This window comes from Tenrec ecaudatus, chromosome 10, assembly GCF_050624435.1.
Source record: "Tenrec ecaudatus isolate mTenEca1 chromosome 10, mTenEca1.hap1, whole genome shotgun sequence".
Lineage (NCBI taxonomy): Eukaryota > Metazoa > Chordata > Mammalia > Afrosoricida > Tenrecidae > Tenrec > Tenrec ecaudatus.
Window position 1 is genome coordinate 1,683,302 of NC_134539.1, and position 23,170 is coordinate 1,706,471.

The 23,170-nt window shown below is 64.0% G+C and overlaps 1 protein-coding gene across 3 annotated transcripts; it reads right to left on the reverse strand.

The window, feature by feature from the left end:
• Window positions 1–125: 125 nt before the first annotated feature.
• SEC16A (SEC16 homolog A, endoplasmic reticulum export factor) lies at window positions 126–21,734 on the reverse strand. Of its 3 annotated transcripts, none has more exons than XM_075559822.1 (32): window positions 21,543–21,734; window positions 15,221–17,937; window positions 14,727–15,137; window positions 13,749–13,858; window positions 11,792–11,889; window positions 11,354–11,480; window positions 10,877–11,057; window positions 10,365–10,539; window positions 9,579–9,721; window positions 9,260–9,321; window positions 9,042–9,180; window positions 8,691–8,936; window positions 7,929–8,026; window positions 7,675–7,756; window positions 7,453–7,570; window positions 7,258–7,369; window positions 7,050–7,155; window positions 6,821–6,961; window positions 5,820–5,933; window positions 5,563–5,737; window positions 5,295–5,474; window positions 4,873–4,955; window positions 4,133–4,267; window positions 3,697–3,777; window positions 3,548–3,604; window positions 3,313–3,424; window positions 2,890–3,027; window positions 2,722–2,816; window positions 2,366–2,440; window positions 1,790–1,849; window positions 1,465–1,542; window positions 126–1,163 (listed from the first exon to the last, which is right to left on the reverse strand). In XM_075559822.1, the coding sequence occupies exons 2-32, from the start codon at window positions 17,870–17,872 to the stop codon at window positions 1,095–1,097; spliced, it is 6,453 nt and encodes a 2,150-aa protein (XP_075415937.1). In that variant the 5' UTR covers window positions 17,873–17,937; window positions 21,543–21,734; the 3' UTR covers window positions 126–1,094. The 3 variants fall into 3 exon arrangements, with proteins under 3 accessions (XP_075415937.1, XP_075415936.1, XP_075415938.1); XM_075559821.1 differs by lacking the exon at window positions 21,543–21,734 and adding an exon at window positions 21,181–21,350; XM_075559823.1 differs by lacking the exons at window positions 1,790–1,849; window positions 21,543–21,734 and adding an exon at window positions 21,181–21,350.
• Between the last annotated feature and the right edge of the window lie 1,436 nt (window positions 21,735–23,170).

The window sequence follows — 23,170 nt, forward strand, 5'->3', positions numbered from 1 at the left end:
TAGACCCAGGCCCGCGGGAAATGCCCTGCGCTGGCCCGACCCAAACCCCCAGAGGGAAAAGCCCAGTGCTGGCCAGACCCTATGGCCAGGTGGGCCCGCCCGGCTTCCAAGAAACCACCCACGGAGAAAGCGCCGGCGCGCAAAATATTTTATTTAACAATCTGCAGTGTAACAATTTGCATTTAGGAAAAATAGCAGCTCCCGCCTCGAGGAAGCGTCTTGAATCAACAGTGGTTGGCAGTCTACTCGGCAGCCCCAGTGGTCACCCGGGCAGGGCCACAGGATGCTGCAGTCTCTTGGAGGGCTGGGAATGGGGACCTCCATCTGCAAAGAGGCGCCCGCCCCAGGGCCTGCAGGGGCAGCCCCCCTGGCTGACTGACTGCACCCCACCCTCAGGAGCAGACACCGACTCCAGCAGGTCTGAGGCAGTTGCTGAAGCCCCTCAAACTCCCCGTGGACACAGCTGAGTCGGTCTCTCCTTGCTGCTTCAGATCCAGGTGTGGGCACAGGGGCAAAAATGAGAGCTCAGGCTTTGCCTCTGCCCCTGCCTGCCCTTCACGTGTACCAGCCCGAGAGCACGCCTTCCCTGGGGGCCTGGCCCGTGACCCCGTCCTACGTCAGCCTCGCAGCCAGCACTGTGGGTCCCCGCGGATCACTGGACCCCCGAGTGAGCCTGTGTGCGGCTCCATCTCGGCGGGGGCACCGAGGGTGTGGTCGGGCAGGGCCAGCACCCGCCCTTGCTATGGAATCAGTCACTGGTGGTCCCAAATGGCCACAGCAGAGGAAGTGGAGCTGGACAAGCCACCCTGGTCGGGAAAAGGCCTTCCGCGACCAGGCAGACCAGAAGCTGGCCAAGTGAGGGTCGCCTCTGTGTGTGCTGCTCCCGTGGCCCGGAAGCAGAGTGAGGCAAGAGCTGCGGCCTCTTGAGGGCCCCTCCAGCCGCACCACGGGACACAGTTACACCTAGCCGAGCTGTAGCACCCTGCAGTGGGCTTGCTGGGTGGTGGCATCTGAATCATAGGGCGCACACGCGCTACGGCCACCGGCCCTCGGCAGAGAAGTGGGGGGTTCCAATGCTGAGGGCAGCTGAGCAATCAGTCCAGAGCGAGGTGTCTCCTCTGGCCCATCCTCCCCGCTCTCAAGCCTCCAGAGGCCGCAGACACCTGTCCAAGAGACAGACAGACAGCACTCTGACCCGACGCCCGCCAGCTCACCACCAGGGTTTGTATTCTGAATACCACGGCCCTTCCCCCAAGCCCCTTCCTCCATTAGCCCCACCCCAAAACGTGTCAGTCTGGGGTGATGGAGGAGAAAGAAGCCAGAGAAAACCCGGGGACACTCTCCCATCAAGGCCCTTGAGAGCTGCGGGCTCTGAGCATAGGATGGCAGGCAGCGTCCCACGTGCTGAGCCACGGGCCTGATGGGAGTGGGGCTGGGCCTGGGTCTCCACTGGTGGTCACTTACCTGTGCAAACTGGGCGGGGTTGTAGAAGGGCACGGCCCCCTCTGGGGGGAGCCCGGCAGGAGGCTGGTCGCTGGGCACCTGTGAACCACACCTAAATCAGACCAGTGGGCAGCGTGCACAGGAGCCCTCCTGCTTCCCAGTGAGGACCTGAGCTGCCAGCAGGGGCAGAGCCTGCCGCTGAGCCCTGGCCGCTGGCCCCCACTGACGCCCATGCCAGGGGGCAGCTGCCTCCCCTCCCACTGTGAGCCCCACTTGGTACAGCCCCAGCTGCCCAGCGCTCGCTCACGGCCGACCGCACGGAGGGAGAGAGCCAGCGTGCAGGTACCTGGTCAAAGTGCTGGCTCACTTCCCGCGACAGCGAGCTCAGGGAGCTCCAGCGCGAGAGCTACAAAACAGCAAGAACACAGGCGGACAGACGGCGTCAGAGGCCAGGGCGCCCCGGCAGGCCCAACCTCAGGCAGCGCGTGCAAACAGACGGACAGACGAATGGATAGCAGAGGGACAGGTGGACAGACGGCGCTCAGAGGTAAGTCAGTGCAGCGACACCCACACAGGCAAACAACAGTGAGAGGCCAGCGTGTCCAGTGGCAGGGTCAGACCCCGACAGCCCCAAGGTGCCATTAGAAACTGAGACACCCCTCAGGCTCCTGTCACTGTGAGCTGGGGCCAGGGGCTGCGTGTCCCTTGGCTTAAGTCAGGGAGCTTGGTGACACCAAAGACATGAACGGCTCCCAGACTCTGCTGCACTTGCCGAACGAAGGGAGAGCGAGGGCCAAAGCTGGTTGGTGAGCACCAGTAGGGCCAGACCCCCATTCCAGCCCTACGGGGCCTGGGCCCTTGGTTCGTGTCCGTCCACAGAGAGCAAGCCCTCTGCAGCAGGGACAAGGTAGCCGAGGCTCACCTCTCCTCCCCGGGACGTGTCCACGCTGCAGGGCGAGAGCTGGGAACCAAGGGGCCTCGCTGCAGGATTCACAATCTGCCGAGAGAAATGGGCGGGCAGGCTGTTCACCAGGGGCGGACCAGTGGGCTCTCCTCGGAGCGCCCCTGCAGCCTGCCCGTTTCAGGGGAGCCTCCGTGATGAACTTCAGACAGCGGTTCTTGCGAAGAACGAGGCTGGAGGTCAGGGTGGGCACCACACTTCCCCGTGCAGAGTTGGCAACAGTCTGTGATGCTCACGGCCATGTCCCAGAGGCCTGCACAGGCTGAACTGATGGCCACCAGGTGGTGGCGGGTGACAGAGCCCCTGCCGAGACTCACCTTAGTCTCCGAGGTGGGCTCTGGCCTAGTTTGTCCCCCAGCTGTGGCCTGTCCACCTGGGACCCCCACTCCTGCCGCCTGGGGCTCTTCAGTGTCTGTGAAAGGAATGGGTTGTCACGTGTGGTCCTCGGGGAAGACTGCTGCAGGGCTAGGCTCCGGGCTGCTCACCTGAGCCTGGGGCGAACACGTGTGCAGGAATCGGGAGGGGGGCAAGGGGGGCAAAGAATTCTGCGGGAGCGAGGACAGGGTCACCTCTCGTGGTCCCACTTGGGTTCAAAACGTCAACGTATCGAGCTCGGGTCCCCCCTGTGGAGAGGGAGAGGCACGAGCTCAGTCCACAGACCTACCCTCCCACCCCCATGGCCTCAATGACAGGAGACACCTGCTGAGCAGACTGGGTGGGCTCAGGCACTGTGGCAGGCTCCTGCAGCCCACCAGGTCGTCAGAGAGAGCTGCTGAGGCAAGCTCAGTGCCAGCAGGACTGACATCGCCACTCAATGGGCTCATGCGGGCAAATCCCCATCTGCTCTCACAGGTGGGAGATGCCCGCCATGAACCCAGCATCGCACATGCTCGCCTTCTGGCTGGTACCTGCTTTCCTAGAAAACACGTTCACCGCAGCTCTGGGGGGGCCACCAGGGCCAGGAGGTGCAGCCTGAGGAGCCTTGGGAAATGCTGTTGGAGGTGGGGGGGGAGCCTTCTTCTGCAAAAGGAAGACAGCCTCAGAAACATCCTGCAGCTCGGGGCCCTGCCGTGTCACGACGGAGGCAAGGGTTTCCAGAGAGAAAAACACACATACACACACACCCCACCCCCACCGACTCACCTCCTCTTCGGGTTCATTCAGATTCACCCACTGGTTTTTCTGCTCGTCCCAGACAATCTGCCGGCAGAGAGGAGAGGAGAGGAGAGGAGCCTCAGCAGGGGCGTCCATGTGTGAGGCAGCACCGCAGCCCGGGCAGACCCTCCGCTCACCGACTTGTTCTTGTCATCCGGCAGGTAAGCCTCTGTCCTCTTCTTCCCGGGCAGCCACCGAGAGAACCAGGACTCGGCACTCTGCACAGAAACCATCAGACAGAGGCAGGGTGCAGCGGTCTGCTCTTTCTCCCATGTGTCCCTGCCCCACCCTGTCCCCTTCAGAGAAATGCAAGCCTGCCTCCCACAGTCCTGCAGCCCCTGGGGTGATGGCCGGCTAATCCTAGTCGAGTGGTGTTAACCCCAGATCCAGAGGGCGCTCTGGCCCCGGGGAGCACAGAGCAAGCTCTGTAGCCCACAGTCCGCGTGGGGCTCGCTCGGCTGGGGTCACCTGGGGGCTCAGCAGGGACCTGTGTACACATGCAGGGAACACACGAGCCCGCACGTCAGTCAGACTCCTACAGCGTGTGTCCCCAGGCTGAGGTGGGGCTGTTACCTTTTTAGGTTCACTGGCCTCTTTCCTGGCCCCCTTCACAGGCCTCTTGGGCTCAGATGCTGCTGCTGCCCCACCAGAGTCCATTTGCTCCCACCCCAGGGCGGGCTCCAGGTCCTTCGGCGGTCTAACCGAGTCCTGTTCCGGAGAAGGGCAGCAGGTCAGGCTCACCTGTGGCACCATGGGCACAGGGAGGAAAGCCCAGCAGGGGGCAGTCTTGTTCAGGGGTGGAGGGTAGGGGGCATGGTCAGAGGAGCGCCAGCTGCGCTGCAGCCTGGCAGTGAGACGCCATGAGCGCTGGTCCTCGCCAAGGCGAACGCTCACTCCCACCAGCGAGTCACGGGAACACGAGGAAGGCTCCAAACGACTGCTGGCCCGAGCAGCTGCTGCTCCGCAGAGAAGGTTCCAGAAGCCCAGTCGAAGCCCATGTGCCCACCCTCCAAACACACTCTGTGCTGGCCCCGACCCGGGCCCGACATGACGGCCCAGTCCAGGAGGGTTCTGGCGTTCTGGCACAGGAGAGAGCGATGCCGTTCACTGGGCCGAGTCTGTCTCCACCCAGCCCTGGGGCCTCTGGCGGGCTCTCCCTCCAGGCCGCACCCCTCACCAGCGCTTCAGAAAGGACCCCCCAAACACCTTCAGAAGCCCCGTGGCCCTGTGTGCTCTGCTCATGGAGGACGGGGGCGGGATGCACTTCACCTGCGGAAGCAAACAGCTGAGACACCCAAAACACCCGCACGTACCAGATGGGCTGTGTTCCCGCCAAAGCCCTCTTCTCTGAGCTCCGAGTGCGCGTCCCTCCGGGGCGGCTCCTGGGGCAGGGTCCCTATCAGAAGCCAGAACAAGCCATGAACACGCAGGAGCAGGAGCTGGTGGGCCCGCGGCAGGCGTCGTGCAGGCCCAGGTGGGATCTGAGGGCATATGTCATCCAGTGGCTGCCGCCTCTGTCCATCCCGGCGGATGAGCAGGGTCAGCCCAGCGCAATGCCTAGTCCACACTCGCCGGTCTGTCTCAGTCCCACGCCAGCCAGCACAAGCAGTCAGCCTGGGCACCTGCTGTGGCGGGAGCTGGGCTCCAGCGTCCCTCCCTTCTAGACAGACGGGCTGTGACTTTCCCAGGCTCCCCCTCCCCCCAGAAAGGGACCAAGCCTGACGCCGACACCCACCTGGGTCCTGCCACCGGGAAGCATCTTGAGGCAGGCCTGGGCACGGCGCTGTGGGGTCCAGCCACGGGGACTCCGGGAAGCCAACTGCAGAGCCTGGGGGCGCGCAGCCAGGCCCCGACTCGGTCAGGCCCGGGGGTGGCACAGGGAGCATGGGCGCTCTGGCAGGGGGCGTCTGAGGAGCTGAGAAGACAGCAGAGGGGAGGGCATCACCAGCCAGAGCCAGGACGTCAGGTCCACGCTGCCTCACTGGAGCCCTCCTGGTGCTTACCTGAGGGCAGCAGATGCACGCCAGGGCCAGAGAGCTCAATGCCCGGCAGGGGCAGTGCCAGCGCCAGCAGCGGGGCCTGGGGGCCTGGAGCCTCGCACGTCTCTGCCTCCGAGTTTGGCGTGGCAGGGCCCTGTGAGGAGAGAGCTCCGTCCTGCCACCAGGCCCCGGTGCCTTCCTAGGGAGACAAACCAGGCCCATCAGAGCCACCTCTGCCTGTGGCGCTCCCTTGCCCCAGCTCCTCGTCCTGTGGAGCCCACCTGCACCTGCTTCTCCACCTGCTGCAGCTGGACCAGCCAGGCAGGCTCCACAAAGGACTCCTCTTCCGGCCTCTCCTTCAGCTGCGGGTCGAAGAGGCGTAGCTTGGAGGCCACCTGGGACGAGCAGAGACGCAGGCCTGTGACCGTGGACAGCGGCAGGCCACAGTCCTCTCCAAACTCACCAGGGCCTGGACCATGAATGAGGCCTCTGTTGGCTCGGACTTGGGCTTGGAGTGTGCCCCTAACTGTGCCCATGTGGCAGTGGCTGCCTCGGCCCTCCCTGGGGCTGTGCCTGCGTGAGCAGTCAGGCCGGAGGAGAGGGCAAGTCTTGGATCCAGCTGCAGCCCCCAGGGGCTGAGGGCCTGCCTCTGCTGCACTTCCCTCAGCCTCGTCTACTCTTGGGGCCTAGGGCTGCAGGACGCGAGGGGTGATGATGGGTGGGGAAGTGCCCCCCAGCGAGGCACTTGCCCTGAGCAGCAGTGCTGGGCCCCCAACCAGTGCCCTGAAAGCCAGCACCAGCTTCCGACACGGCTCCCTGGGTGGGGGTCAGAGGGGGTGTATGGAACAGATCCCACCTTCCCCCACTTCCTCAGGCAGAGACCCTGCCAGACAGGTGGCACAGGCACCATGCCCACTCTGAGCTGAGGTCCGGCACTGGGCGGGCGAGGGACCCAGCGGGACCATGCGGGAACCACCCATTGCTAGGCTGGTGGTGGGAGCAGGGGCTATTCTGTAAGTTTGGAGCACAGTTCTGAAAAACCCTATTAGGGGAGGGGAGACGGACCAAGCAGTCACTGTGAGCAACAGCCCTTTCCAGAAGGTCCCACCCTCACTAACATGTGAGTGTGGCCTGTGGCTAGGACCAGGCCCCAGACACTGCAGTGAGCCCACTGTCTTGGTCTCACCCGGGGGTCAGGGTGGGGGCTCACACGGGGACAGGGACTGGCAAGCTCCCAGTGCCAGCACCCAGTCACACCTGCGGGCTTCCCCGAAGGACGCACCTGGATCAACTGGCTGATGAGCACGGCCGAGTGGGCCTGGGGCTGTGCCAGCACACTCTTGGCGATGACCTCGCAGTAGTGGAAGGCTTGCGTGGCCAGTCCCATGTCAGCAAGCCGGCAGGCGTAGATAAACTTGAACACCTATGGCCGCCAGACCCCAGGGATCAGCTGTGGTGTCCACTCTAACTGTGGACCCTGAGGCAGCCCGCCCCACCCCGCCCTGGCGCACCTGGAAGTGTGGCATGGCGCAGGCGTGGGCCCCGAGGGACTGCGCGTACTCGTACGCTTCCGTTCTCTGAATGGCTTCGTTGGTGGCGAACTTTGAAAATGGCAAACTGTTGGAGAGAGTGGCGTGTGGGTCTGGCAGGGCCACCCGGATGGGTCTCCTGCCCACCACTTGGCCCTTGAAGAGCTGCCACCATGCCACGGGGCCTCACCTGTGGTTGGAGCCAATCAAGACGAGCTTGGCTGATTTCTTTGTGTAGACGCCAAACGCAGCCTGGGCCATGAGGTAGCAGAAGTGTGCCGCGCCCAGGAGACCTTTGGAGGCTATGGGGCATGCAGGGCCAGCATCAGCACAGGCAGAGCCCGCCCTCGAGGGGCACAGGCAGGCCCGCGGCTCAGAGCCTTACCCAACGTGTCTCCCATGGTGACCATAGTCCTAGATGCCACCTCCAGGTTGTCATTCAGGTTGGACAAGACCATCGCCAGGTGCGGCCGCCAGTCTCCCCACTTCTCGTCTCCGCAACACTGCAACACAGAGCGCAGAGAACGTTCCGGCCACCCGCTCCACCTGCTGGTCCTGCTGCCTGAGGACGGCCAGGGGGTGGGAGCAAGGACCTGGGGCCACCCACCGTGGATGCCGCCGGCATGCGGCCGGACAGGAGCTGGTAGACTGTCTGCAGGGGGTCATTGATGGGCAGGCTGTTGGCGAACCTGGGTAGGCGGACAGCAGGGTCAGCCAGGGCCTGCCCAGGTTTTAAGGGCACATGGCAGGTGGCCAGGAACAGCGTGAGTTCATCTTCACAGCTGTCAGACACAGAGACCACCAACCACACAGCCCGGAGCTCGGGGCAGAACCCCAGCACAGACCAGCTGGTAGCTCTACCTGGTCATGACTCTGGCGTGAGTCCGGCTGTCCATCTTACTGGCCAGGAGCAGGGCGTGACCCCACAAGCCTTTCTTCATCGCAGACTCGAGCGCGTCCTGCAAGGTACCTGGGGGTTACGGAGGCCAGGGCCCCCGAGCAGTGCAGACTTGCAGTGTGCTCACAGCAGGAGGACCTGTCTCCAGGGCCGGACTCTCGGACCTGGAGCCTCGGCTTCGGTGTATTCCCCCTGCTCCAAGTTCTATTGCCAACAGGTGTTTCCAGAGCCTCACTGGGTAAGGAGCCCGACCCTCAGACCCCAGGTCCCCACAGTCCCTGGGCTCTGCCGGCACCTGCCTGCCCTGGACCTTCACGGGGGCAGTCCCCTCTCACCCCAAGGAGCACGGACTTGGGAGGCTAACACACTGGGCATCGGGGCCAGCTGTGACAGCTGCTCTCAGACGTACGTTTTTTTCACATGGCAGGGACACAGACACAGACCCTCCGCAGAGACCAGGGCCCACTGCTACCCTCGTGTGTCCCCCAGCTCCAGCTGCCTATGAGCCATCTCCAGCCCGCAAGGTTGAGATGCTGCCTCCCATGAGCTCAGGTCTCCAGGGTCAGTCTTCACACACCCTTCTCTGCCTCCCGGGGCAGGGAGGGAGCGGGGGGTGGTGGTGGCAGGGTGTGTGGGTGGGTGTGTGTGTCACACACAACTACACGGTACCGAGACTGGGGCAGGGCCCAGACAGGAAGGTGGGCCCCCCAGGGACAGTCATTCACCTTCCTGCGGCCGTAGAGAAGCAGCTCCCGGAAGCGCTCTGTCTCCTGCTCCAGGGGCTCGGCACCCACTGGCTGGCTGTCGGTCAGGAAGGAGAGCTGGGCCTCCCCCGATTCCTCTTCCTCCACCTGTTCCACAGCCTCGCTGCTGAAATCGATGAGGTTCGCCTCGTTGGGCGACTTCCCGGGAAGCCACACGGTTTTGTGGTCCCGCAGCAGGAGTTCTGCGATGTCGGTCCCCACCACCGTCTGTGGGTCAGCAGGGGTGGGCAGTCAGACCAAGGGCGGCACCCCAGAAGGCACCTCTCCGGGAGCATCATCCTCACGGCTCCCCAGGCTCCGTGAGCAGCCTACCCCGTTCTGCCTGCACAGGAGGACAATGAGGCTCCAGAGCAGGCTGGCCGATTCTCTGTCAACGATGCTGTCACTCTGCAGACACCTGGTCGCTTTGTTCTGCGCAAAGTTGATGACGTCCACTTTGTGGGTGTCGCCTCTGCAGAGACAAGGGTTCTCAGTGCCGGCATCGCTGCACCCCCAGGCCAGCTGAGGACCCACAGGCAGGCGGCACGTACTTGCCCAGTGGGCCTGGGAAGGCGCGTATCTCGTCCTGCTCAGGGCTGTGCTGTAGCAGCACCTGCAGGGGGGCAGGTGACATGGTGGCCGCCCGCGTGCGACCCCCGCTCCCTCCACAAACCGTGCAAGGGCCCCGATCTACATGGTCGAAGGGCCAGCCTGCTCAGCCGTCCCAGGGCTGATGACGAGACCCGACAAAACCGAATCCACAACAGAGCCAGCATGGGCACAGCTGTGGAGGGAGGCCTGGCTCTCCGATGGAGCAGGTCCAGCAGCCAGCTGGGCCCATGGAGGGCACCGCGGGCGGGGCTGCCTCACCTCCATGCTGTGCACCTCCACCAGTGCCGGCTGTCCCTCCGAGGGCAGGTTTGGGATCACCTTGATGAGCTGCCCACCAGGACCAAACCTAGCGCAGACGTGGGGCACTGAGAACTTCTCGGGCGATGTGGGCCTTGACGGGGCTGCGGGACGCAAACCGACAAGAGACCAGTCACCCTGCGCTGCACTCAGGCTGGCATCACCTGTACCCCCCAAGATGTCCCCTGGATGGCGGCCAAGCATGTTGCCATCAGGGCCTGCCTGTCACCCAGAAATCATGGACGCCAACCACACATGAAGACCCAGAACCCCAGTCTCTCAGAACACATTCCAACGGCCCACAGAGCCTCTGAGAGAACCCCAACTTCTGGGGCTGTGTTCTAGAGGCCCTGGGAAGACACCAGAGAAGTAGGAAGTCTCTTCTCTCATGCCCGAAGGGGCGCCTCAGGGAGCACCCCGCTGGGATGGTCGAGAGGCTTCAGGGCCCTGTGCGTGAGCCCTTTGCTGGGAAACACCATTTCATCAGGCCCCGGGGGGACCTGTGCACAGACTAGGAGCTGCTTCCTCCCAAACCACGTGCCAGGGTGGCCTACACCTGGGGCACAAGAAAGCGCCAGCCAAGAAGAGGTTGGGCTCGGGGTATAGGAGCAGGGCAGCCAGGGTCTGGGGGCACTGAACCCAGACAAGCTCAGACCCGCAGGGAGAGCCAGGCCAGGCCCCACAAATGCGAACCACCCTACCAGGCCAGCGCCTCGTGGGGCCTGCTGTCTCTCCCTCTGGGCCCACCTGACTCGGCCGTGGGCCAGCTGGCGTCTGCAGGGTAGCCATATTCGGGGAAGCCCTGCAGGCTGTTGAAGTTGCCGCCGTAAGCCCCGTAACTGTAGTCCCCGTGGAAGGAACCGGATGCGGCCGGGGCCTCGCAGGGACCAGTCACCACGTGGTGGTTTCTATGAATCTGACTCTGAAACACACGAGGGAGGGGCACTACTTGGGGGGCGCTCGCCGGGCTGGGTCACCGTGTGGTGGGTTCAATTCCCCGGGAGAGGGGCCAGGGCTGCTCTCGTAAAGAGGCAGTGCCCATGTGGTCCTCGAACCAGCAAGACAGAGGCGTTACACGGGCTCCTTCAGACAGCCCGTCAGCTCCTCACTGCCTCAAGGAGCTTGCTTCTACCCAGCCCTCACCAAGGCCCTGAGGGCATGTGCTGGAGGGGGGGGGGGTGGAGCTGGAGTTCCAGGACACCTGACACCTGCTAGGAAGGGGCCGTGTGTGTGTGTGTGTGTGTTGGCGGCACGCCCACCTGCTGCGAGTGGGTACTGAAGCTGCTGCGGCGGCTGTGCAGGCTCTGGGCTGAGTGCTCGCTGTGGACACTGCGCCTGTCCCCCTCCTCCCCATAGGGGTCTCGGTGCAGCTCCGCGTCCTCCTCAAAGCTGGACGCAAAGCGGGGGTCATACCTCCAGGGTTCTTCGTCCCTGTCGAGTCTAGAGGACACAGGGCAGCAGCTCAGGACCACCGGTAACTGGCTTCCTCATGACCTAGCCTCCCCTTCCCACTCGAAGCACAACCCACAGGGCCCCATCCCAGCAGCCCCCCCACCCCGGCCAGGCAGGCCAGCGTTTCTGTCCCAGCCAAGGTTCTGCCCGTGCAGCCCAGACAGGCAGGCCCGGGTCCCTGGGAGCACCTCTCAGTCTGGGCTGCAGAACCCACGGAGGGAGAGGCCTCCTGGGTACACCACCCAGGCCCAAGGACAAACAGACAGGGGAGCTGGCCGACCCACCTGTCCCCGTAAGCATAGGGCTCCTTCCGGTAGGGGCTGTACTGGGCGTCGTACCAGTACTTCCGGTCATAGGCACGGGCATCCCTGAACCGAGCGGTGTAGTGATAGGGGTCCCAGCGGGCAGGGTCTGGGAGGGAGGGGTTGGCGGGGAGTGAAGGACGGCTCCGCAGTGGCCCGGGCTCATCAGAAACAAAACATGTGCCTCACTGGCCATCAAGCCCACGCTGCCTCCCAGGCAACCCCTAAGGACAAGGCAGCCTGCCCTGTGGGCTTCCGAGACTGACTGAGCACAGGAGTAGAAAGCTCAACCTTTCTGCAGAGAGCGGCTGCTGGTCTCAAACTGCTGACCTTGTGGATCGCAGTCCAACCCAAAGTGCCACCACCACACTCCCAGGCCAATGGAAGGACCCGGGGCCCGCTGTCAGCTTCCCAACCCACCTCCATAGTCGTACTGGCCGGAGTAGTAACTGGCATAGTAGTCACTCTGGCTGCTCCACCCTCCTTTGGAGGAGCCGTACCCTTCTGGGTAGGCCGGCCTACGAGACAAAGGCTGGTCAGCAACACCCACGACAGCGGCCACGGACGCCAGCCCCAGCCCCAGAGGTGGGCACTGTGGCTGCAGGGCCACCTCAGCTCTGTGGCATGCGCATGTGACCTGGAAATGCAAATAAAACATTCACAGGTTCACCTTTGGAGAATGGTGATTTCGTTGTTTGTAAAAATACATTCATGGCTCCTGAGTGTTTTTTAATTGTGGTTTGGAAGATGACTGGCTCTTCCGTCTAAGAAGTTAGCTGACTGCTGTTCCAGCCAGAGGGGCACTCGCTCGGCAGGGGGACTGCTGGGAGGCTGGTGGCCCTGTAAGAGCCACACACCCACCCCACCCCAGGGACACTGGTCTCTGTGGGTGGCAGAGCTGGCTGCGCACTCTGGGGGCAGGGCCAGGAGGCCGTCCCACAGCCCGGTTCTGGGCTGGTGGCACCTGTGAGCCCAGCTGGGTCTGTGGGGAACAGAAAGCCTTTACACTTGTTGGGGTCTGAGCTATACACAGGCTGTTCTCATGCCCCTCACGACAGCCCAAGGGGTCTCGCTCCCAGAGTAGGGGCAGCAGGCCTCCTACCGCCCCCAAACGGCCCCTCAGTGACCCTTGTCTGCAGAGGGGGCTCCCACGGCAGCACCCTCTGCTGGGCTCCAGGAAGCCCCTGCCCTCCCTCAGCCCAGGCCACTCCTTCTGGGCCCTGGGCCCTTTGGCTGATGGTCTCTACCAGGAGACTGGGTGACCTGCAGCTTCTCTCATGCCTGCCCACCCATTGGCCCAGTGTTCCGGGCCTGGCACCAAGGAGAGTCTACTCAGATGGTCCACGATGAGGTGAAGCTCGGCCCACCAGAGCATAGGCCTCAGCCATCCTCCTGCCGAATAGGAGCACACGCCCCTGAAGAGGCAGCCACTCGCCTGCGTGGCCCCCCCCACGGGGCCGCCCAGGTGAACCCACTGCTCAGCTCAAACCCCAGACCCACGTCCAGCTAGCTGGCTGGTGACTCCTGGGGGAAGGGAAGACTTGACTGCTTCCATCCACCGGCTCCAACTCCCACTCTCAGCTACACAGACCAGCTGGGCTGGGTGGACCTGCGAATGCTGCAAGCACCCACAGGGGCAGGCTCCACGGGGGCCACCCCTGACCGAGAGCGTGCTCAGGTCAAGCTGACGACGCGTGACAGATAGGAGAAGCCTCATCATGGCCTACTGACAAGGAGGCCACGTTACGAGGCAGACAAGGCTGGGAGGAATTCTGGGAGACACACGCCGGGGTCCCGGGAAAGGGCTGGGTGACGGGAGCACACGCCCCACATATGCTTTCAGCATAGGTGAGGCATAGGACGGGGGAGGGGCAGCCATGCCGACCACACGTCACAGAGGAGTGACACGTCAGGACCGAGTGGCTTGAAGGGGAAGACGTGTTGAGGGAAGGAGAGGAGCGTGTCACTAGTTTCCTAAGGGAGAGAGCAATGCAACTTTCCCTCTGGGATTCCGTCGCCTGGAAACGGTGCCAGCGGACCCAGGAGGCAGAGAGGAGCGACTAGAGCGGCTGTCCCCATCCCAGAGTGACCAGTGGGCCCAGAAGCTCGCACAGGGGGGTTGCTGCCTGCTTCACCAGAGCGGGCGTTTATGACATGCATGCCCGATGTGTGCACATGCGTGTGGCGGCAGCAGGGAGCACCCTGAGATAACCGAGCACGGGGCAGCAAAGCCAGAGGCCGAGGGGACAAAGGGCACTGATAAGGAGAAGTACACAACCAGGTACCGGACACGCCAGGAGGGAGCCGCCTGCAGCCACACACGAGCCCTGTCCCCCTGCAGGTCCCTCCCCGCAGACTGAGGAGGGCAGCCACCCACCTGGGGGCTGGGCGGTCTGAGCAATGGCTGGCCCGGGAGCTGGGTCGCTCAGGCTCGGGGCAGCGGTAGCCGTCGGTGCTGTCGAAGGGCCTGTAGGCACTGTAGGCATCCTGGAGGAGAGCATGGCATGGAGTGTCAGGGCACGCACACACACCCGGGGCCCTTCCCCATGGCCAGCCCGGCACGCTGAGCTCACCCCGACCCCAACAGGCAAGGGGCAGAGCCCGACCTCCCAGCTCTTCTCCTTCCTGTTTCCCCAGGGCCTAGGCGCCCATCTGCACTGACAGGCCCCTTTCCTCCCGGAGCGCAGCCAGAGCACAGGCCCTTGCAGGACACCAACAGCTTCTGCACTTGAGGTGGGGGTGGGCACGCAGACCGCCCTCGTTCCTGCCTGTTGCTGGGGACTCAGCGCACAGCCGTGTGAAGGGCAGAGGGGGCTCGCCCTGCTCAGGCACCCTGTCCTAAGCTGGCAGCAGACACCCACACACAGACGCAATGGGCAGAAATCAGAGGCCGCGATGGAAGAGGCCCAGGCACCCACATTTCAGTCTCTGTGTCCCCAGTCCTCCCACCCAGTACAGGCCGTTTGGAGCAGCATTCACCATAGCTGTACTGAGAAGGGGACCCTCTCGCACCCCGACGCTGTGACACTTGTGCCAGCTCCCTTTCCCTGGCCTTTCTGATCACCCCCTCAGCCTTGAGCTGCCCGTCCCCCACCACACCCCCACACCCCCAACCCAGCAGCACATGGCCACACAGTGTGCTGGATCGTCACCCAGCGCCCTCAGTGCACTGCCGGGCCCAAGGCAAGGCAGGTGGTGACGGGGACATGGGGTGACACAGGAGCGAGGCTGCCAAGAGCCAGGGTTGGTGGGCAGGCACAGGACCCACAGTGACTTCTCAGTGACTCAGAGTCACCACAGGGGCTGCACAAGAAAGCAGGCCCCCCCATCCCATGAGCGAGGACCCTCGGCGTACCTGGTAATAGGCGGGGGCTGTTGCGGGCTCCAGTGGATACTGTGGGGGGTACTGCGGGTAGGCGTCATAGAAAGGTCTGTAGTAGTAATAAGACGAGAGGTCCGCAGGCAGGGGAGGCCATGGCACCTCTGACCGCCCGGCCACGTGGCTTGAGTTGGTGGAGGTGACGGACGCACTGGAGGACCGAGGTGGGCAGGGCTGCGTCTGCTGACCAGGGTCAACCAGAGCGGGACTCGCTGCTGGCTGGGGGGCGGCACCGTGGGCCTCGTCTGGTGCCGGTGGGCTTCCTAGGCTGGGAGATTCCAGCAGCGCTGCTCGGGGCTGTGGTGGGGCTACCGCCGGCTGCTGTGGAGGCCCCACCTCGGGCTGGGCCCATTCTGTGCCCTTCTTGCCCGGACCTGGCTTCGTCACCTGATGGCAGGAGGTCTGAGTTCAGCAGCCCAGGCATTGGGGTAGGAGGGATCACTCTCATGGGTCCCCCACGGCCCTCTTACCGTGAAGTCCAGGGCTCCAGAAGCCACTTCTCGGCTGCTGTCCCCCGGCACTGCCCCAGGGTGAGGCGCATTCTCAGCATCGCAGCTCCTCTGAGCACCTGCAGGAGGTGGCTGGGCCGGCGTGCCGGCAGGCTGAGCGGCCAGCCTATCAAGACCAGCTGCCTGCGCAAAACTACTTGGGGCCAGGAGGCCAGGCAGTGTTGGGCTGACATGGGCCCCAGGTGGGCTTCTTAAGGAGGGGGTGCCTTCCCCAGAGGCCGGCCTGTCCCCCACTACAGAGTCAAGCTGGGCCAGGCTCCTCTCATGAGAACCTGAGGAGGACACAGACAGACTGCTGGGCAGGGCAGCTGAGGCCTGCAGGCTGCACACAGGCCCCAAGGCTGGAGAGGCCAGCAGAGCTGTGTGGCTGGAACTGGAACTGGCCTGCGGTGGGTCGGCCTCTTCCTCGCCCACCTTGGGCGGGTTCTCCAGGTTTTCGGATGCACCAATGCCTTCCTGGCCCTGGCTGGAGGGGGCAGGGCCTGGTGTATGGGACTGCTGCCCACAGAGGCCCTCGTCGGGGGGCTGGACCACCTCTGGGGCCTGGGGCCTGACGGGCACGTAGAGCACAGGAGCGGCAGGGGCCAGGAGGACATTGCCCCCGAAGTCAGGGGGCTCGTTCTGGGCCCACAAGGTGGTGGCTGGGCTCTCACACTTTGCCGTCCCGTGGGCCCTGGCCGAGGGCCTCTTCTCAGGCGTTGCAAGCCTGGTCTCCACAGATGGCCGTCCCCCAGGAGGAAGCCCGTGGCCGGCGTCTGCAGTGCTGCCGGGGGCCAGGGGGCGGTTCAACGGCATAAAGAGGGTCTCCATGTTGTCGGGTGGCTGCTCCAGGTTTCCCGGGGCAGCGGGGCCCCGAGGCCTCCTCTGGCGGGTATGGCTGCCCCGCACCTCCCCAACCACATTGGCCCGATCGGCCTCCACCAGCTTCACCCCAACCACGTGGGAGCTGACAGGCTCAAAAGAGCTGTTAGCGCTTGTCTGGAACACCCCCGTGGGCTTCGGGGGGCTGGGGGTGGAGGGTGGGGGAAGCCGGGGCCGGAAGGGCTGGCTCCCGGGTGCCACCTCTATCTCTGTGCCCACAGGGGATGAATCGATCTGCTGGAAGAAGCTGCCTGGAGCTTCCTCCTCAGGTTTCCCGACCTCCTGCTGGATGAAGGTGTGTGCCAGCTCCTGGGGGCAGAGCGAGCTCCCACCCGGGGGACCATGGCTGGAGGGTATGCCCTCGGGCCTGGTGGGCAGCATGGTTGTGTCGGGGCCATCCCAATGTGGCCCCCCAGCCCCAGCATGGCTGGTGACACGATGCCCGGAGTGGGCACTATACCGGAAGGGCTCACTCGGGGGTGATGGGGGCAGAGGCAGGGGCTCGCTGGGCAGAACTTCCTGGTTCTGGACAAATTCCAGGTTCTCTACATTCTCCCACCGTGAGCCAAGGGTGCTGTGGGTTCCCCCACCCACAGTGCCACTCCACATTTCCATGGATGTGTTCCCAGTGGCTGGCTGGGTGGTCTCTCCGCTGGGACCCTGGAGGGCAGGCTGGCTGAGGCTGCCTGGGCCCAAGTGTGCAGCAGGGGGAGGCTGGCCAGGGGCAAAGGTATCAAATGATGAAGGCCCCGCTGTGCCTGCAGTCTCTGTGGACCTGGACAGGTCCTCCTCATTCTCCGCCTCCCCGCCATGGGGCAACAGGGAGCCAGCCCCTGAGCTGGGCCCCAGCCACTGCGGGTAGTGTTGGCGGTGGTGAGCACTGCGGCCCTGAGCAAGTGGGCTGCCCAGAGCAGGCTCTCCTGGGCTCTGCCTAAACCCCTGGCTGGCCCAGGCAGGGCCCACCCTGGGGCTCTGGCGGAACGTGTTCTCAGGGTCAAAGGGAGTGGCGGAGGGGCCCCCACTCTGAAGGCAGGCTGTCTCGCTCCTCTCGGCCCCGGCTGGCGAGTGGTACTGCTGCTCATGGCTCAGGCCCTGGTGCCCGCCGGGCTGAGGGGTGAGAAGTGGACGGACAGCCCCGTGGTGTGGGGTCTGCAGCCCGCCCTGGGCGGGGGCCCAGGAACCCGGCACTTGCTGGGATGGCTGAGGGAAGGACATGGTAGAGGGGGCCCCAGCCCTGTCATGGGGGTCCTGCCTGCTGAGGGGGCGGGCTGGTCCAGGGGCCACCCCCTGTGAACTATCAGAATTCACTCTGGGAACGAACTGAGGAGGGTCTGGCGGGCCAGGCAGGTCAACAACGGAGGCAGGCCCCCTAGCTGGGCTCCTGTTGGACTCGGGACCAGACAGTCCCGGAGAGGTCAGGGAGGCAGTGAAGGAACTGCTGCCCATCCCGGACTGTGGGAACAGGGTGGGACCTGGCTCACAGGGTCCCTGAGATGAAGACAGAGCAGGCTGCTGAGGTAGCCCCAGGGCAGGGCCTGGCCCAGGGTCCAGGGATGCCTCCTGGGGCACCTGCCTACTGAATGCAAAAGGGTCTGTGACAGGCTGCAGGGGGCAGGTCACAGGTGCTGCTGGTGCAGGCCCGGGGCCCCGTCTTCTGTACGGACTGCTGGACCAGAACACAGTGCCACGCGGGGTTCCCACGGGAGGTGGCCCAGCCACACCTGCTGGGGTGGTGGGGGGCGGGGGTTGCATGGCGGGGCTGCAGAGGGAGACGCTGCTTGCAGGGAGAAGCCAGCCCAGGCACTCTTTCCTCTGACCTGGGGAGGAGAAAGGAACATGAAATGCGGCCTGCAGCGCTCTCGCCGCAACCAGGACTTGGGACAGAACAGAGCCGTGTGACCAGTGAGGACGGGCCAGGGCCTTGTCCTGTGCCTCTCAGTGGGCAGGGCTACTCCTCCAGCTAGCCAGTCACATGGGCGCCCACCACGCCAGGCGAGGGCACATGTGTCCGTGACCACATGCCTGCCCACCTCCATCGAGTCTCACCAGGCCCAGTGACATCGGCTCCGGCCTCAGACAGATGCACCCACTAGTGAGGTAAGACCCCCTGGGGCAGGGCGCACATGAAGACGTCAGATCATCTGTGGAACTGTCTCCATGGGAGGCTCTGTGGCTGGAGCCATCTGAGTCAGGGCACTGCTGTGGAGCAGGGCTGCTGGTCCCGGCATTGAGACACCAGAGCACCTCCAGCCAGGGAGCCAAGGACACAGGTCCCAGGACGGGGATGTGGAGGCGGAGCCTCAATCGCTAACTTCGGGTCTGCAGCAAAACTCCAAGAGCTCTGTCTTTAGCGCGCCGCACCCCTGACAGCGCAATCCCCCTCCCGCCCCCATGAGAACAAACAGCACAGGTGTGTGTTCTGTTTGCTGTAGGAAAGCTCCCGGACAGGCAGGTGAGTGAAGACATTTAAGTAGGTATTTACGTAAAGCTGCTTACAAATGTAAGCTCCCGCCCCGCCCCTCGGAGCCCTGGTCCTGGCAGTGGGCTAAGTGTTGGGCTACCAACCCAAAGGTCAAGGGTTCAAACTCCAAGGGGGAAAAGATGAAGCCGGCTGCTCCAGCCAAGACAAGAGAGTCTCAGACAACCCCCCCCCCCCAACGGTGCCCCTGTGCCTCCATGCACACACTCACACAGTCCCGCTGGCAGCACCCGACACCCCCTGGACTCGAAGAACGGCCTTAAAGACAGTCCTCAGGATCTGTGCCAACAGAGACTGCTTACGGCTGGGTTCTGTATGTCCTGGGAGTTGACTGGGCAGGACAGCCCCCCGGCACCCACAGTCCAGCTCCAGCTGGGCCCACAGTACTTCCACAGAGATTGGGGAGAGTGGTCTGGGGCTGCAAGTCCTCCCCTGCCTCCCACGTCCCTCTCGGGAGAAACAAAGCACACGCCAGGAGCGGACAGGGAGTTCTTTCCCCGGTTCACACACACTCAGCAATGTTCCAACTTAAATCACTCATGGCCTAGAGGACGGGTCCTTGGGCACGGACCACCATGCCCACACGCAGGTCTGGGGTCAAGCGGAGTGGCCCCAGGAGGAAAGGCTGGCTAGGACGGCTGTTGAAGCAGGATCGGAGTGCCCTTGTTTTATACTCCAACACCCATTCCCTCGCAGGACCCTTCTGAAAACGGGTTTCCCAACCCCCTGGACCAAGAGCTGTCCCACAAAGGCACGTGGCTGCTCAGCTACGGGGCCGCCCGCTGTCAGCTGTTGAGTACGATGTCCATCTTGACTGGAACAATTTTGTTTCCTTTTGATCTGTCCCCTCTATTCAGCCGCAGAAAAACCATGCAACGGCATGTCATCTACAACACCACGGGGACCCTACTCTGTGCGGCAGTCAGTTTAGCCTGGGAAACCCGCTGCTCTCCTGCAAGAAACACGGCGTGACCCCAGCTCTTGAGTCAAGCTGTCCTGTGCCCCTGTGAGGAGCCCTGGTGTGGTGTCACGGTTACACGCTGGGCTGCTAACCGCAAGGTCAGCAGTTCAAAACCACCAGCTGCTCTGCGGGAGAGAGACAAGTCTTTGTACGCTCCTAGAGCTGCAGTCTCGGACACTCGCAGGGGCAGTTGACCCGCCCCACAGGGTCGCTGTGAGTCAGGACTGACTTGATGGTACTGAGTTTGGTTCGGCGGCGTAGTGTTTACATGCTGGCCTGTGGTCACCCAGCTGCTCTGGGGGAGGACAGAGGCTTTCTGCTCCCATAAAGAGTCCAGGTCTCAGAAGCCCACAGGGCAGTTCTACCCTGTCCTGTAGGGTCGCTGAGTTGGCATTGACTCGATGGCAGGGAGTGTGGTTTGTTTTCTTGGTGCCTGTGTGAAATACACACACACACACACACACACACACACACACTCTCTCTCTCTCTCTCTCTCTCTCTCTTCCAGGACCACCAGCCCCAAGTGGTATCTATACCAGGTTCTCAAACGGATCTGACCTACCACTCTCTTTTCAGGAAAAGGCCCTCTGCGCGCCCTTGCCAATGACAAACCACCGCCCAGGATAAGGTGTGGGTTACATGCTTCTGCGGCCACCTTGGATTGTTTCGCGCCTGTCAGAGAGGGAGTGGCCTCACCCCCTCAGGGAAAGACTGGTCTACACCAACTGAAGCCCCCAGCAGTCACCAGTCTGAACTGACAACACAAGCCAAGCTGAAATCCTGTCCGCCTGGACACACACAGACAGCTCAGCTCCAACCTTTGCCTGTTCTGAGTCCTGATCCAGGACACTCCTCCAGGGTAAGGGAGAAAAGAGGCTGAAAATGACAAGGCCCCAGGGGTCCACCGGACACCCGAGAAGGGATGGAGTTCACATGGTCTCTCGGGTCACTGGAGTGGCTGCTAAGGTCAGTGAGTCACTCTTGCCTTATCGCTGTGAGATGCCCACACCCAGAACCCTAAGGAAGGGCACGGGCAGGAGAGCAGCAGAGCTGTGTGGTGTGGAAACCCAGGGGGCTGAAACCGGTGTGCCTGTCACTGCCTGCTGGGGCTTCCCAGTGCTGGGGGGGGGGCGGGGATCGGGACAGGCACACCTGTAGCCCCACCTCTGAGAACAAGCCTTCTTGCAAGCCAGGCTGCAGCGTCCGCCTCCTGGAGGGCTGTCCCCACACCCCCGGCCCTTGAGATCAAACACAGGTCCGGCCACCTCTTGCAACACCCGGCCACCCTGTCTGGGAGGCCCGGCTGCGGGGGCTCGATTCGCTCGCGGAAAACTCTCCAGCAGCGACGAGAGCAAACGTCTTCAGACACTTGCACGCGGAGGAGACGCCCGCGGGCTCCCCGGCCACCCTCACGCCGCCCGGGGCAGGAGGTCACCGTGGCCCAGGGGGACTGGTCAGGGCGCCGAGGTCCACGTCGGTGTAAGGGGCGGGCGGCGGGGCGGCAGCCGCGCCCGTGCCCTGACCGGAGTTTGCGGAGCTCGGGGCCCTGAAGGAGCGGCGCCCGGCCTCCCCGGCCAGCCCTCCGGCCGCCCCGCTCCCCGGCCGCGCCCGTCGACTCACCAGAGCGGCGCTGACCGCCCGAGGCCGGCCCGCAGCGACGCCGACGCCGACGCCGGCCGGCTGCTCAGCAACCGCGGGGGAAAGCCCACCCGGCGGTTGCCACAAGCGGAGGAACGGCGGCCGCAGCAGCCATCTTGGCACATCCGGCTCCGGTGCTGCGCCGCCGACGTGTCCGGCCGCCGCGTCAGCGCGCACCCGCCCAGGCCCCGCCCCTCTGCCTCAATGGCCCCGCCCCCAGCCTTGCCCCGCCCCGTGCTTGCCACGCCCCTGGTATCGCCCGCCCCGCCCACCCGCCCGTCCAATCCCCCGCCGCCCCGTCCCTTCGCCCCGCCCCGCCCCGCCCCGCCCCGCCCCTTGCCCACCTGAGCTGCCGGGGTGGCCCCAGGCCCGGTTGCACCGTCCCTTTTTTCGACCTTTTCTTCTCCTCCGGGAGCGGGAGGGGGGGTTCTTCACGCAGGACCCTGTGGGAGGTGCGGTCTCGAACAGGCGATGTCCGTGCTCAGCTAACCGCGAACCTGAGCAGGCCGTGACGCAGGCGCGTTTCTTCGACCCTTCCGTTAGAACCGAACGCCGGCCTGCAGCTGGCGGCCAGCGCGCATGCGCCGAGCCCGCCGTCGGCCTCCGACTCCGCGGCGGGGGTCGGGCGAAGGCGGCGCCTGCGCGTGCGCGCCGGCGCGTTACCTGGTTACGGCAGTTTGGGCTTCAGGTTCCCGTTTACGTTTATTAAGGGCGAGCTCTTGTGAAGCAGCGCCCATTCAGTCTTTCGTTGGCGCCTCTGCGAAGGAGGGAGGGTTTCACCCCCATGTACACATCCTCTCCCGAACCCCAGTCTCTGCGAACCCGCTCCGCTCGCCGGGCCCCTGCCCGCCCGCACTCTCCTGAAACCGGGCCCTTCGTGGGGAAAGCAGCCGCCCTCGTCCCTCCCACGCGGCGACGGGTGCGTTAGGACTGCCGGCCTTTAGGTTAGCGGCCGAGCGCTTTAACCACTGCGCCAAACAGTTGCTGTGGGGTTGAGTCCACCTGACGTCAGAGCCAAGCCCCGCCAGTACACCTGCCTGTGCTGTTTTCGGAAGCAAGGTGGCCAGGCCTAGCACCCCCAACCTTTTGGGCAGCAGCTGAGCGTGCGCTCCAGTGTACCCCACCCACTCCTGAAATTCATGGAGCCAATTCCGGCTCACAGCCACCCGACAGGACAGGGAAGACAGCCTCATCTTCCCCCCTCGGAGTAGCTGCTGGTTCGAACAGCTGACCTTGTAGTTAGTCCAATGTGTAACTCGCTAAGTCACCAGGCTCTTGGTGCTCACTAAACTGCCCTGCCTGTCCCTCCAACTTTCTCGTCTTCCCCCCCTCCACCTCTCCACGCTGTGCTGTCACCTCCCTCCTGTACTCTTCTAGGCACCCCACAGTGCCGGATATGGAGGCTGACCCCCCCTCTCAGCACTCCATGCACTTGCACTCCCCCATAGCCTTTCCTGGCCCCCTCTACCCCCTTCCCCAGCTGGCTGGCATCGGGAGGGAAGCACTGAGCTGCTAACTAAGGTCAGTGGTTCTCTCCGTGGGGAGTTGAGGTTGTCTGCTCCCATACAGGTTTAGAGCCTCAGAGATCCTACAGGCCAGTTTGACTCTGTTCTGTCTTGTAGGGGTTCTATGGGTCTGAATCAATTCAATGACAATGAGTTGGGTTTGGTTCTGTTTGGTTGGATTGGCCCTCTGTGCCGCAGGGCCCCTCTGCCCGACGAGGCGGCTTCCCTAGCTCAGCTGGACTCAGTGGTGAATCCCCAAAAGGGTGGTTGGTGACTGTGTGAAACGAGCAAGCAGGGCTCAAGTGACTCCCTGTGGGACACATCAGCAGGCCGGGGCCCTCCCATCACTGCTGCCGCATCCCCAGGTCGGCCAAGCGGGCCACCGTCTGTGCCCTTCTGTACACTCCAGAAGGGTACTGTCATGCGTGTCCTCGTTTTCCAGAGGGGGAAACAGAGCCGTGGCAGGT

Bases quoted from the DNA above. Each gene is read 5' to 3' on its own strand.
- SEC16A (XM_075559822.1), bottom strand. From the start codon at position 17,872: ATGCAACCCCCGCCCCCCACCACCCCAGCAGGTGTGGCTGGGCCACCT. The intron at 7,156-7,257 runs GTGAGGCCCCGT...TCTCTCCAACAG, and splicing joins TTGATTGGCTCCAACCACAG to TTTGCCATTTTCAAAGTTCG. The intron at 4,268-4,872 runs GTACGTGCGGGT...TCTCCGGAACAG, and splicing joins GCGGGAACACAGCCCATCTG to GACTCGGTTAGACCGCCGAA.